Source organism: Topomyia yanbarensis, chromosome 3, assembly GCF_030247195.1.
Source record: "Topomyia yanbarensis strain Yona2022 chromosome 3, ASM3024719v1, whole genome shotgun sequence".
Lineage (NCBI taxonomy): Eukaryota > Metazoa > Arthropoda > Insecta > Diptera > Culicidae > Topomyia > Topomyia yanbarensis.
The window spans coordinates 395,185,394-395,201,493 of NC_080672.1; the positions used below are offsets into that span (position 1 = coordinate 395,185,394).

General features: G+C 36.9%; 1 protein-coding gene across 20 annotated transcripts in view; it reads left to right on the forward strand.

The window, feature by feature from the left end:
- Positions 1-16,100, forward strand: part of LOC131690525 (myocyte-specific enhancer factor 2) — a 334,753-nt gene that overhangs the window by 266,153 nt on the left and 52,500 nt on the right. For all 20 annotated transcript variants that reach the window (XM_058976381.1, XM_058976382.1, XM_058976383.1 and 17 more), the window contains one exon: positions 9,404-9,955. In XM_058976381.1, the coding sequence (XP_058832364.1) occupies positions 9,902-9,955 (54 nt within the window). In that variant the 5' untranslated portion in view covers positions 9,404-9,901. The remainder of the gene's footprint in view (positions 1-9,403; positions 9,956-16,100) is intronic.

Genomic DNA, 16,100 nt, shown 5'->3' on the forward strand with positions numbered 1-16,100 from the left:
TTAATAAAAATTTGATGGAAGCAATGTATCCTGAAACTATTGCAGAAGAGCCTTCAGAATTTTTAGCTTGACCTACTCGAATTTGATTGAGCTGAAAATCGGCAACACTTTCTGGGCCACAGGAAATCATGGACATTCATAAACCGAACACAACTGTAAAATTTTGCTGGAATCGGTGATGGTCATGTTTTAAGGTCGGTCACATTCGTGTGGATATGCTTATTAGGTGTTGCTTATCATCGCATATCATATTTTTCGGAAAATTAAATATGGGTCATTCTGCGCGAAGTGATCAAAAATAGATGCAAACTTGAAATGGACCTTCACGGATTTGAAGGGAATGCTCGCATTTTCCCCTTTAAATTTTAATATTTTTGATCAATATTGCAAAAATCTTCAAATGGTCATGAAAACCGACCCTAATCCGCTAGAGGCAAACCAAAAACGCAGTCCATCATTTCCCGTGTACTTCACGATAAATTATGTGTGAATTCTGTATACTCAAGTTGGTTTTTGTCGTTTTTCGCTTGCGATTTTATATGAGAAATTGGGTTTTTTTGCTTAGAAACAAAGTATTTCAGGATAGGCTCAAATTATACTGATGTTATAAGTGTTTTTATGTAAAAACGTCTGAGGTTTACGATGGAATTAAAATTTTCGAAATTTAAATATTCGTGTTACTAGAAAAATGAACCTAAATTCTTTAACTGGAATAATCGTATAGTTGACAGCACTACCGCTGAAAACTAACATTTTTATAGACTCCTTGAACAATTTCTTTCAAAAAACAACTTGCGGTTTGATTTTAGAGTTAATAGAACCGGAGATATAATCAAAAGAAAATCAAGGGTTTTACCAATTTATCGAAATGGGGACTGTTCCTATGGCCCGAGCGGTGGTTCAATTGACATACAAATTTGGATTTTTATTTGTTGGCCCTAAATGAAAAATTCCTGCAAAATTGGTTCAAATCCGTGAAGTTCCATTTCAAGTTTGCATCTGGTTTTGATCACTTCGCGCAAAATGACTTCAATTTGATTTTCCGAAAGAAAAAAATGTTATACGATGGCACAAAAATTTGGATTTTGATATATTGGTCCCAGACGAACAAATCCATGAAGGTTACACATCCTTGATCACTTCACGTGGAATGACTGTTGTTTTACTAATGTAATGTAATGTTGATGTATTACTTTAAAAAAACTATTTTTTCGGCAATAGCGTCGGGTGGTTAGCGCCCTGAATGCTTATACTTTTTTGATCTTGTAGAATTACACTGAAAGCTAGCCAAACTTACGTATTATTGTATTCTCCTGTATTAACTTGAAGAAGTCTTTGCTCAACTAAAAGAAGCAAACCATGGGTTTGACATGCGCAATACCAGCTTGCGTTAATTACTCGATATACAATCTATAAATTGTGCATATATCGATATGGGATCATCCATAAATGACGTAGCATGATATGGGGGAGGGGGGAGTTTTGTATTTTGTGATGATGTGTGACGACAGGGGGGGTAGCGGGTCATGTCATGCTACGTAGCTTTTTTAAAGAGGAATAGAATAGAATTTTTAAAAAATTTACCGGGAAAAGGGGGGGGGGGGGCAGAGTTACCGTCAAGCTACGTAATTACCAGGGGGGTATTTAGAGGTTTGTGACGAAATGCTACGATGGGGGAGGGGGGTGTTAAAAATCACTCAAAAAATGCTACGTCATTTATGGATCATCCCTATGTGTCGAAGCTTCGAAACATCCCTTTTGTGTTGTCATTTAAGCCAAAGTAACAGGCTGAAATGCGTAGAGTCACAATAGAATCATGACTAAAAAGACTCAACACCCTTGTTACAAATCTATCCAATTTCTAATTAGGTATGTTTGGATAACACACATGCATGTTGCAACTGTCCAAGAAGAAAATTGTTAGCCTAGAAGAACAGCTCATGAAGTAAAGAATGAAATTTTTTATAATGTTTCATTCAAGGAAAATGTAAATGCAAATGTGAATGATTTCTTCCTATATTATTCAGGACATTGGTTATATTCTTGATGTCATCAAAGTTAAAACTACGCAATATATTTCCATATATCGTGACGTGTTAGCGAAACGAATAAGGTACGGTCGCAAACATCTGTAGCCCACTGCCTACCCAAAGCATTGCAAGTTTTCAGAGGTACCGTAAAACGGGGCGACATTGATCAATTTTCGAAGTAATCAGCACATATTTTAGACGCAACACATTTTTTTCAAGTTTAGTATTTTTAAATTATGTACTGATGTATGAGGAACAAGATTGGATGGTTTTATCTGAATTTATTCGTCTACCACTATTTTTACAAAAAATATTTCAATTCGAAGTCCGTTTTTGAATTTCCAGGTGACATTGATAGCCTGCATTCTCACACACATTAAGATCTTGATTTCAATGTTTTCCATTCAAATATTTGTTTAAACTAATTCTGAAAAGATATCAATTGTTGAATAGCTGTTAATTGGTATTGTAAAAAGTATTTCCATATACTGTAAAATTTGAGTAAACAAAATTTGTATAATTCGAGTCCGACTAGAATAAAAGAATCTGAAAATATTTTAAATGTTAAATTTGTATATTTGAGTGGTTTATCAATTATCATAGAATTTCATCCATTTTAACACGTTGGAGTATTGAATATAAATGAAATATTGCTAATTTAAGCTTGAAATAGTTTAAAATAATTGCGAACTACTTTTACAATAAATGTTTTTAAAATAAGCAAGCTTATAAACAGCAATTTGGCACATCCGACTTTAAAGAAAAATAAAAACTCGCTTGGAATTTGTTACTCTTGTTAAAATCTAAGATTTATGTGTTGTATAAAAAATAAACACTTTACGCAGCAACGCAAAAATAAGGTGAAATAAAATTTCGTTTTTTTGTAATTTCTATGCCCAAAAATTGAACAATATACTCAAAAAGTGTATCTAATTAGTATTTTTTAAGTTTAGAGTACAATTCATTTCAAATTTAAATTATTGGGTGGACTATTCTGGTTAAATAAGCAATCTACGAAAAAAAATTTGAGTGATCAAAGTCACCCCGACGATCAAAGTCACCCCAGTTTACCAGAAAATAGTGCTCATTCGTTATTGGGCATTATTTCTCAAAATTAAGTTGTAATTGTCTCGGTAATACAATTCGCCGCGTAATACAATAATATAGGCTTGCTATATGTTTGAACAAAAATTGTTCACTTTAATGATGAAAGCATCCAACCTTCCCTTTGCAGTACCACAGAAAAATAGGAACTAATTCGATGCTTATCATTGTATTTTAGCATAGTGTAGATTTTTCCAACCCGAACAAACGAGTCTAAGTTTAGTCTTATTTCTTTTTTTTAAAATTATGAGATTAAAGAGATCCAGAATTACACAATTCAAGATACCCAGCACGTTTTTAGCCTTCCGTCACTCGCGCCAGTGCACTGAGTGCACGTCGCTCTGAAAATCTAGCTAAATCGTTTTAGGGCACCTGCTACTCGTTTAGTGAGCCATTTGCGCGACTTCCTGAGGGTTTATCCAGGTATTCAACAATCCAGTAATACAGGAATCTAGGTATCAATAAATCCCGGAGTCAAGGAAGGTATCCTGGAACCTAATGATCCGTCTATCCATATAACTAGGAACCCAGAATTTCAGGAATCTAAGTATAGAAAAATCTAAGAATTCAGAAATAAAAAAAATCGATGATTCAAGAATTCATCACTTCCGGGACTATTCATTCAATATACGAATGTAGGAATCCAAGAATCTAGAATTCCTAGAATACAATACAGTAGGAATTTAAAATTCGAGAATCCAGGAATTCAAGAAACCAAGGATTCAAAAACCTAGTAATCCAGCAATCCAAAATCTAAAACTTTAACAAACAATAATTTCTTGGATTCAGAAATTCAAGAATCCAGATGAATTCATGGCGTTAGGAATTCGAAAATTAAGATATATAAGAATTCTACCAGGATTCCAAGAATTTTAGAATTCAGTTATCTGGAAATCTCGGAAATCAGGAATCCAAGTATCCGTAATCCTAGGTTTCAATAATGTAGGCCTGGAAAATACAGCAAACCGCTGATCCTGCAACTCAAAAAACCTGCAATACGAGAGCCAAGAAACCAGAAATTCCTTCATTTGAGGTACTGCGGCAAAATCCAGGATGCCGGGAGCTCTAGATGCGAAAAAAGTAGATCAATACCGAACGCAATTAATCCGGAATCTGATTATCAAGACATCCAAAAATTCAGGCATTCAAGCTTCGCCGTATTTAAGAATTAATAAAAAGAAGAAGCTCAAAAATCCTGGAATTCAGACATCCAAGTACCGTAAACCGGGGTGACTTTGATTATCGGGGTGGCTTTGATCACTCGAAACTTTTTTCGTAGATCGTTTATTGAACCAGAATAGTCTACCGAATCATTTTAATTTGAAATGATTTTAACGCTAAACTTATAAAATACTGATTTGTTATACTTTTTTAGTATATTGTTCGGTTTTTGGGTACAAAAAACACAAAACCGAAATTTGACGTTACCTGATTTTTACGAAGCTTCGTAAAGTGTCTATTTATAAAACAAATAAATCTCAGATTTGAGCAAGAGTAATAAATTACAAGCGTTTTTATTTTCCTTTAGATTGGGATATGCTAAATTTGGTTTTAAGAGTTTGTTTATTTTTAATACATTTTTTGTGAAACTAGTTGGCAATTATTTCAAATTATTTTAAGCTAAAATTCGTAACATTTTTCTAATGTTCAATATTCCAACATGTTAAAATGGATGAAACTTTTTGTACATTTATAAAACACTGAAACAAAACAATTTTAGCAGTTTTAAAGGTTTTCAGAATCTTATTCTAGTAGGACACAAATTATACGAATTTTGGTTACTCGAAATTTACAGTACATTGAAATACTTTGTATAATACTAATGAGCATCTATTTAAAAATGAGTATCATTCCAGAATTAGTTTAAACAAATATTTGAATGAAAAACACTGACATCAATAACTTAATGTGGGTGAACATGCAGGTTATCAAAGTCACCCCGGAACACGAAAACGGACTTCAACTTGAAATCATTTTTGAAAAAGTAGCTGTAAACGGACAATTTTAGGTAAAACCATCCAATCTTGTTCTCCATACATCAGTACATGGTTTAAAAATATTACACTTGAAAAAAATGTGTTGCGTCTAAAAATATGTAATGATTAATTCGAAAAGTGATCCATGTCACCCCAGTTTACGGTATCTAAAAATCCATGAATCCAAAAATCCAGAAGTCCAAGAATCCAGGGATACAATAGTTCAAAATTCGTCGAGAAATTCCGAATTTAAGATAAGTTAAAATATCCAGAAATCTCAATATCTGAGCATCCAATCATCCAAAAATTCAGAAATCGGAGAATCCACGATTCACGAACTTGTCCAAAGTCTATAGGTGACGGAAATCTATAATTAAAGTCGTTTTGAAATCAAAGAGGAGAGCGACGTGGGACTGGTCAGTAGGTGGCGGAAATTTATGATTGAGGCCTTTTTGAAATCCAAAACGACGGCTTCCGGTTATCAAAAAAACAGTGAAAACAACTACCAAAATGGGTATCATTTGAAAGGAGCTGGAAAGCATACAATGGAAATCGCTGATTAGGTCCATTTTGAAATCCAAGATGGCGGCTTCCGATAACCACAACACATTGAAAACCACCCATCAATATGAGTGTCATTTGAAAAGGATTGGTCAGTAGATGATGGAAATTGATGATTGAGGCCATTTGAACTACAAGATGGCGGCTTACAGTTACCACAAAACAGTTAAAATCATTAACAATATGTGCATAATTTCAAAGGGGCTGGTCAGTAGATGACGGAAATTGATGAATGAGACCATTTTGAAATCCAAAATAGCGGCTTTCGGTTACCAAAAAACAGCGAAAGCTACTACCAATATGGGTATCATTTGAAAGAAACTGGTCAGTAGTTGACGGAAACTGATGATTCAGGCGTCGTTTTGTAATCCAATATGGCGACTCGGTTATGGACCATCCATAAATGACCTAGCATTTTTGAGCGATTTTTAACACCCCCTCCCCCATCATAGCATTTCGTCCAGTGCTACGAAATTTCAAAATCAGTTACCTATTTCTGCTTGCATTTACCGAAACCGACATTCAGATTCAACGCCTCCCTCATTCATTCACTTTCCAACTGACTGAAATTTCATGCAGAATCGAATGCTTGAGTGCAGAGGAAATATAAATTCATTCATCCAGTTTGAAGGCAGAAGTTAGCATCTTCTACATTTTCGAGCATAAGTTAACTGCGTAATCTATATTTGCACTTTTGCTCAATAATCCCTCTTAGAGCTAGCATAGAAACAAAATTCAGTTTGCTTCTGAAACCGAACATGTCCGAACCTGAATGCGCTGCGTCGGGAGAACGTATGACGAGAGAAACGAACTAAACATTTCATTCATCGCAGCGGACATGAATTGAATTTCATTTTCTTTCAAGCTCACGCAGGAGTATCAATTTTTTTAGCTCTTATTTCGGCACAAACCTCTAAATTCTCCCCTGGTGATTAGGTAGCTTGACGGTAACCCTCCCCCCCCCTTGTCACCGCAAAAAAATGAAGAACGATGTTAGTTAGATGAAACGGGTAAGATCGTCGTGACAGTAGGTCAACCCCCATTCCCCTTTAAAAAAGCTACGTAGCTACGTGACATGGCACCATACCCCCCTGTCGTCACACATCATCACCAAATACAAAGCTCCCCCTCCCCCATATAATGCTACGTCATTTATGGATGGTTCCTCACCACGAATCATTAAAAACTGTTATCAATATGGGTATGATTTGAAAGGTGGTGCTCAGGTGATGACGTAAATTTATGATTGAAGCCATTTTGAAATCTAAGATCACAACTCCTCATATAAAAACTTCCGAAAGCTTTATAAACCAATGGAGTTCTTTTGGATCGGAGTCATTTTGAATTTCTATATGTCGATTTCCGCTTATCGTCCCTGAACGTGAATAGTTCTCGGCAACTAATCTGATGTCGCTGCTTCGATTATGCTAAAATCAGTACATACATTTGTATATTGATAACATCCAATTCATCCTATAGTTATAACAAATATGTGTTAGCTTTAAGTATAACTCGGAATGAATAAATGATTAGGTAAATTTTCAGGAGTCATATGCATTCTCGAAAAATAATCACAAAGTATGCTATTAACAAACATATTTCTACAAAAAAAACTTTCTCCTTAACTTCTTTTCATATGGCCCACCTTTTCTACAGTAAGGCAACAAAAGTTGTTACTTTAGATTTTCAAATAACAAATTTCCGAGGTGACCGTAAGCTGTCATCTTGGTTTTTAGAATGGCGTCAATCATCAATTTCTATCGCCTACTTACTATCACCTTTCATGATACCCATATTGATGATAGTTTTCATTTTTTTGTGGTTACCGGAAGGCGCCATGGTAAACTTTAAAGCATAAAAAATTACCTCTACTATGTTTTTCCTGTTAGTGAGTGTTCATTCATATTCGTTTAAAAGTGGTACATTGTAATGTTGTTTTCAATATAAACTAAACATGCAAAAACGATAAATGACCAGAACCTGTTATTAAATTGACAGTGAACTTTGGATGACTCAAACGAAGACGTCAGAAAAAGTTAACTGATATACTGGCGGTATGCTTACTGTGAATGACTCGCAGTTACACTTTCAACGTATATTTTCGTTTGAAATTAAAAAAAGCCACTTTTTGTTCATTTTATTAGTGAGACAATTGAAACATCAAAACGCATTTCTATTGCTATCTATAAGCTAATTAAAACTCGAGAATTATAATCCGTTGGGCCTCTGAGTCCATTTCATTTCATGTAAGCAGTGCTAAATCGTGTAGCCGTACTTCGATTTTCCCGTCGGTCAGATACACGGGGATCTTGATTCGAACGCTTTAATACTCAACCACATGTTTTAAATTGTCATGTAAAATGATTCTTTTTCTGGATGAACTTGCTGAACGTTATTAGTATGTCGTGTTGTCGATATGATGGAATTGAATATAGGTGATTTCCGTAACCCTAACCTCCATTTCTATCGTCAGCAATTGCTCAAGACCTCGATTACTTGGTCTAATATAAAGAGACTGAACTCAATGGCCACCGTATTTGGCCGGAGCATTACGTATTTTCGCTGTTACTCACTCATCTGGCTAGATCAACACGGCAAGAATTACAGTAGTAGTTTTCTTAGTTCTTTCTTCTTTGTTGTAAATAATTAGAAGAAATAGGTGAATGTTATGGTCGTACGCGCAAAAGTGCAAGAATTTCCAAAAAATTTCAAGAATATATGAATTTATTCTTGTCCATCTCGTAATAGAACTATGTTTAAACCTTCCATAACTCAGTCTACGATTTCAGGCACAAAGCTACACAGCAATGAGCCGCACGAATTTTGCGTGCTTAAACATTCTAGATGATCGCGCAAAAGTTCCTCTACGTGTAGCCTGAAAAATTCCAATCGTCACATTCCTTTAGCACCTTAATTCATAATTACGAACCATTATAACTGTGCTTCCATTCATTAGCATACTAGCGTTGTAACACGCAAACGTTCGATCTCCTCCCTCCTTCCATTCGTGTAATATATCGCGACCACAAGTTGACAAGTGAGCCGACCGAAAAAAAAACTAAACTGAACTCCCAACGATGACCGTGACTTTTTCTTTCCGTCTAACCGCGGAGCGCGCCCGATGTTAACGAACGAACGTCCGTATCCTTGGTGCCCTTGCGAACCACCGTCGTCGTTGGAAATTCCAATGCATCCTTGAAGACGACATTAATATATCGATTAGTACGGATCCCCTACTGCACCACCTTTCGCTTGCTTCGGAGTGGCCGTTGTTTGTCGTTATTCGCTAGCTAATTGTGACCCTGTGTGGCAGCTTTAGTGGTCCACGTGGACTTGGTTGGGAGGGTTATGGTCGAACGAAATGCAATGCAGATTCCCCACGTCCGTTCGGTTGCGAAATAGGGAAAACTCATGTCCGCCCGGCGGCCTGCATACACAACTACTACTACCCAAGTAGGGTGGGGAGAAGCCCATTTGCATCAGCATGCAGCAGAGATGGGTTAGAGTTCAGTTGGTCACCTTTTTAGCATGGGGCGACTACCGTCGGGACTTTATTGTATGCCGTTTTCTCCTGCACGCATTTCAACCGTTGGTTATGGGATTAGCGTGTATGGCGAGGCAGCCGGTATGCAGAGGGCGGTCCAAGCACAAATGAATATTTATACATTTATATTATTTATTTCTGTACTGACTGTTTTTTTTTCTCTCTTTCTTTCTCCTTCTATTTTGCAGACTATCGTTCTGTTGTCGATTGGTGCAGCAGAAATAAAGCAGTGGCGGCGGAATTCCTCTTTCGACCTAGGACGAGCGGCGACGGAGCTGAGCTTTTTGTGTTCGCCCGCGCGTCAGCCAGGAGAAGAGGAATCAGTGGTCGGAAAAGCGACTGTGCTGTAATAGAGTCGAGTGTGTTTTAAGGGTGCGGAAGTGCCATTTTCTTCCAAAGAGCAAAGAGTGTCGTAAACAAGCCCGGAAAGGGCGAAGAAATCACAGAGTAACTGCTACTGCGGGGAGTGTGCTATTTATTCCCGGTTACCAACCGACCCGGCGACTGTTGGGTTGTAAACAGTGTGCAGCGTGACATTTTCGGTTTCATTTTCACTGTTTTTTTCCTTGCATTTGTTGAAGTGCCTGTGGTGGTATAACTGGAGTAGTCAGCCAAAACAATCCGGTAAAACTGGAGAACGTAAATTAGCAACTTGGTTAACACGCGGCAGCAGTTGAGCGGAGAAGATGGGTAGAAAAAAGATACAGATCTCACGGATAACGGACGAGCGGAACCGGCAGGTGAGTCGACGTGATTAATGCTTAATTTTAAGGGATAAGGTGCACGGAAATACATCCGATTATGACCAAAAAATCACGATTTCATTAACTGTGCGATTTACGAAAATAGTGATCAAGCTCCTGAAAGTATCGATAACAAACCTCGTATTCATGAACCTATTTATGTTTTCAAAATACTAATTCGCACCAAAAATATACATGGCGTTACATTCCAATGTTTGGTGTGGTTACTGTGGTTGTTTCCTGGACATTTATTTTTGGTAAGATTCTTGTTTATAATTTGGGGATTTACTTTATAGAAACCTATAAAGTATATCAGCTGAAAGAACCGACATTTAAACGATTTTCATGATTTCAGGAGCTTTCTCGCAATTTTTGTAATTTACCGTGATATCTTTTAATGAGTTTACTATCGGATTTTTCTAGTAGAATAACGTAATTTATGTTCATGATTTCAGGACCTTAATCGTGATTTTCATATTTTATATTCACGTTATCGTGATATTTTATCCACGATTTCGTATCGGATTGCAAGCACTCTAAAAATCGTTAACCTAATCCCGGCTCGGAGGACCGTATGTCATATATCATTCGACTCAGTTCATCGAGATCGGCAAATGTCTGTATGTATGTGTGTATGTATTTTCTAAACTCGCTTACTTTTCTCAGAGTTGGCTGAACCAAATCGCTCAAACTTAGTTTCAAATGAACGGTATAACGCTCCCATAAGCTACTATTGAATTTTTAGTTGATCCGGTTCTGGAGTTATGGGTTTAAGGGTGCGACTACACTGAAATTTTTGCTTTTTTCATGTAGAAAGAATATGCAATCACTCTAAAAATCGTCAACCTAATCCCGGCCAAATTTTTTTTCGATTGACATAAGGTTTCAGGGTTTTACAGGGGATGCTTACACTCCCTCCCCCTCATTGGTCGCCACCAATTTAAATTCCCCTCAGATCAACCCTCATTAGGGCATTGCAAATTTTTTTTTTTGAATTCTCAAAGGCCCCCCCTCTCATATTGTGACAAATGTCAAAGTAAGCTCAGATGCCAAATTTCACATCATTTGGACAATTTTAGACCCCCGCCCACATCGCTTGAAATTTTTTGAAATTGGTACTATGGGAAAATATGGAGGAAAAATACATTAAATGCTATAACTTTTGAAGTAGCAATCAGAAAATTACAATTTATACCTCTTTTGAAAGGAAATAATCTAAGTATTTGAATGAAGATATATGTGTTTCTTGAAAAATACGGGAAAGTGGGGTACTGGGTCATTTTGGACCCAAAATCCCCTATTTTTGATGATTTTTCTGCTCCGTGAGGCAAATCATGCATATTTTGTAGTTTTTCTAATGTGAAAAAATCTCAGAAATCGAACGGAACCCTTTTGACCTTAGTTCGAATACGAGAAATTGGGGTTATAGGGCTTTTTGTCAGTCATATTAAATTTTATCATTTTCTCATGCATATATCTCTATTATTCTTCAATCAATTTTCATAAAATGTAACTTATTGAACGTGTAAAATTCTGAGGAATAAAACAAAAATAAAAACGTTAAAGGTAAAATTCAGAAACATCAAACTTTTTGATATTTACTCTACAAATCTCATTTTTTCATTATTTGTCCTAATACCTCAACTTCCCCTATTTTTCCAGGAATGAAACTTTTCTCATGTGATCCCTAAGCATATTTTACACTAAAAGTAGTAAATTAAATAAGAATTTTGTTGTTAAATGGAGTTAATATGTGCGATTTTATGATAAAAATGTGAAATCGACACCATATGTCAGATAATTTGATGTTCCTGAATTTTACCGGTAACGAATCTATTTTTGTTATAATCCTAAGGATTTTCCACGTTCAACAAGGTATAGTTTATGAAAATTGAGTGAAGAATAATAGAGATATATTCACGAGAAAATGATGAAGTTTAATATGAATGTCAAAAGGCCATTTAACCCCAACTTCTCGTATTCGGACAAAGGTCAAAAGGGTTCCGTTCGATTTCTGAGATTTTTTTACATTAGAAAAACTACAAAATATGTATGATTTGCATCACGGAGCAGAAAAATCATTAAAAATAGGGGATTTTGGGGCCAAAATGACCCAGTACCCCACTTTCCCGTATTTTTCAAGAAACAAATTTATCCCCATTCAAATACTTAGATTATTTCCTTCCAAAAGAGGTATAAATTTCAATTTTCTGATTGCTACTTCAAAAGTTATAGCATTCAATGTATTTTTCCTCCATATTTTCCCATAGTACCAATTTCAAAAAATTTCAAGCGAAGTGGGCGGGGGTCTAAAATTGTCCAAATGATGTAAAATTTGGCATCTGAGCTTACTTTGACATTTGTCACAATATGAGAGGGGGGGCCTTTGAGAATTCAAAAAATTTTTTTTTTGCAATGCCCTAACCCTCATTGCATCCCCCTCAGACCACCACCGAATCCATCACTCATACCCATCCCCCTCTCAACCCCATCATCTTTATACCACCGCTATAACACAAGGCGTCCCGAATTAAGCTGGCGAGTGGTTCGTTCCTAGGTTTTTCATCCTCCTCACACACCCACCCTCGCATGACAAAACTTGTTAGCAGGAAGACAACATTGAACTAATGCTGATTAGGGCAATAAAGTATGATATTTTTTTGTTTCAAGTGTTTCACCGTCGACACGTAGCTCATCAGGTTCGTGGCTTGCGAACCATTGTGTGTAGGTGTAAAGTGTACTAAGAATGTATTAGATATTTCCATAATTGAAACGAACATAACCAGCCATAGACGCATAGTTCAGAGATATGACAAAGGCACAGTTGCACCACTAGGTGGATTAAAACAGGTTTTTATCCTTGAGCTCACTTTCAAATTTGATGCGTTGATTTGATTTTTAATTACTATCGAATGCACGGAACATTTTTACTCGGAGTAACATGACAATCAGGAATCAGTAGCGTCTGGCTCAAATGGCACGTTCCCCACGAGTACAAATTTAGCCACGATTCAATATCCGTGCTCGTGAAATAGTTTACAAGATCATAAAATATTATTCATGTAGACGTGAACTAATTCATGATTCCAACGACTTCGTCACGACTCACCATTCGTGCTCGTGAAATAGTTCAACAAATCATAAAATATTCATGTATTTGTGAACTGGTTCATGATTCCTAGTATATTAGTCACAATTCACCATTCGTGCTAGTAAAATAGTTCATAAAATCATGACATAATTTTCATGTATTCGTGAAGTAGCTCATGATTCCTAGTATAGTAGTCACGACTGACCATTCGTGCTCGTGAAATAGTTTTTTTATTTCGATTATAGAGGTTTTAACCTCAGGGTCATTCGCCTCTCTTGCAGGTTATAAAAATCCCTATGCCTATGTGCAGAGTTAGGAATTGAAACCAGGTGAGCTACGTACAAGCCCATCGATTTACCAACTACGATATGCCCGCTGCTGAAATAAACTTATGTAAACCGGAAATCTTTTTAGTTTTATTGTTTTGCACAAGAATTGCGAACTGCACTTTTCCAGTCTATATGGTAGTAAAGGGCAAGTCGCTTCACTGACTGACCCACAAGTCCATTATTGTGCGATATTTTTTAATGAAAATATTATTCTACATTTTCAAATATGTAGCGCATGTATGTAAATAACATCTCAAGCTAGGTAACTTCTTTCCCTTGTCAAAACATATCTCGGAAGTCAGCATGTTTGCCTTCTCAAGCAAAGCAACCCCCGTTTTGGTTTATTCGACATGGCTCAAAGTGCTAGTATAACTGAGCCATGCATCTTTTATTTTTTTAAATATTACAGTAAGTTACTGCTTGTCCGGCGGGCCCTGTTGACGCAGTTTTCAGGCGCATGTCGAGACCCTTTTTCTTGGCGGTATAGTATTAGTAGCAGTTTTGTGGTGAACATCATAACTCAAAATATCAATATATTGGATCAATCATTTTGAAATTTTTCACAGCTGCAAAGGCCGTTTAGCTCAAGCAATCTAGCTTGGGTGTATTTCTAGATATTGAGGGTGTTTTTGACAATGTGTCCTTCCAGTCTATTCTGGAAGCGACGAACGGTCGTGGACTATCGAATGTATTTCAGGTTGGAAAAACGCAATGCTTAGTAACCGCATTCTTTGCCCGTCACTGTGACAGGCAGAGCAAGTTGAGTATTTGCGGCTGTCCATAGGGTGGCGTTCTGTCACCTTTGCCATGGAACCTGGTTGCCGACGGTTTGTTGAGGAAACTGAATGAGCTTGAATTTATAACCTAGAGGTTTGCTGAAGATTATCAAGTACTAATTACTGATCTTTGCATTGGAAAAATCTTTGACCTAATACAATAAGCATTAAGAGCTGTCGAACAGTGGTGTCGACAAGTTAAATTATTAGTTAATCCAAACAAAACTTCAATTGTTCTTTTCACGAAGAAGCGAATAACAACCAGGATTCGTTCCTGGTTCTTTCCAATCAGTGAGATGATGAGAAGACACGGCAAGGCACAAATCCCCGACTACAAACGGGGAACGTACCGTTCGAGCCAATATATTCTGATTTTTGATTGTGCATCAGGGCTCAACATCTAAACTAGATAAAATTGGATTTCGTCAGTAACTAGCACTCACTTGAAGCTTGTTCGACGAGAAATTGAAGCTAACACCAACGGTTTTTAAGCACAAAAGACTACAGTTCGTTATCGCTTTGTCGTTTGCAAACCAAAGCTTCTGCGCTTGTTTCCCGACACATCAGCCCATCGCTTTAGGTCTTCTCGCGAGATGCGTGACTGTTTTGATTTAGTGTCTAACTAGTGCTAATTTGGTGCTGGTTTGGATTTATCGTCTTACAAGCCCTAATAAGGTGGTACTAGTTGCTGACAAGATGCATTTGAAAAACAAAATCCCACTTTAAATTTCCGTACAACAGTTAAATCGCTTCATTGAGTATAGCGGGCGTAGTTAACGTTGAACTTCACATACTGCCTAGTATGACGAAATAATATATGCACTTGTATCGAACACTTAAGCTGTACGCTGTTACTGTTGCCGCGTTGGAATAGCTAGAATAAATTCCATAGTGAATATTTTTTGTGGCGTGTGTCCTGTCGCCTCGTGCGCTTTAAAAGTTTGAAGTTTGAAAAAAAACGAATTTTATTTTATTTCTGTCTGATCATTAGGCATTGCGACGCACTAGCTAATCCCCCATCAACGAAATAAGAAGAAAAGACAATTCGTTCCGAAGCGCCATCTGGCGGGCAGATAATCCCCAACCAATAGCACACAAACACGCCCCATACCAAATACCTACTATGTGCAAATTTTTACGGAAATCGGTTGAGCCGTTTGGGAGTCTATAAATCATATACATACAAACTTTGACTTTTATATGTATAGATAGATAGATAGATATATTTAGATAGATAGATAGATAACTTCCGTAAGCTTAAGCTCCATTTTCACCTTCAATCAATGTTCCGTCTCACGATCAGAAAGACGTACACGGCAATATTTATAATCGACAGCTACTGTGTTGAACCACAAATTTTGTTTTTGTTTCTTGTCAAATTTACTGGAGAAAACTGGAAAATAAGATAAGTCGACACTGCACGGGTGAAAAACCAGCAGTGCAGTGCGGGTTCCTCTATAAAACTGTTGGGGTCAAAAACACGAAATACTTGTTTTGATCAAATTAGGTGTGTTTTTTGCAGTGCTAAAAACTTGCAATGCTCAATACAAATCTCCTACATTTGTTATGAAATTTGCGTTTCGACCTCGTCTCATCAGAATCCGACACCAACTTAGTGATAGGACTAAGCTAGTGCCGGATTGAGACTATTTGTGTTTCTGGACAAACCTCTAGTCCTGCGTGATGTCTCACAAGAAAAGAAGTTCCGATTAAGTGGATGAGAATTGATGAAATGGAAACTTGGTTATGCATTATGCACTATGTTTTCGTTTTTTGGAGCTAGCGTCAATCCGGCGGTAGATTGGTCCTGTCACTAAGTTGGTGTCGGATTCTGATGAAACGAGGTCGAAACGCAAATTCCACAACTAATTTTGTTATAGGATTTGCGCTCTTCGCGCGCAAAGATGGTTTAAAATAATCTTCTCCTTAGTGGAGAAAAATAGTTT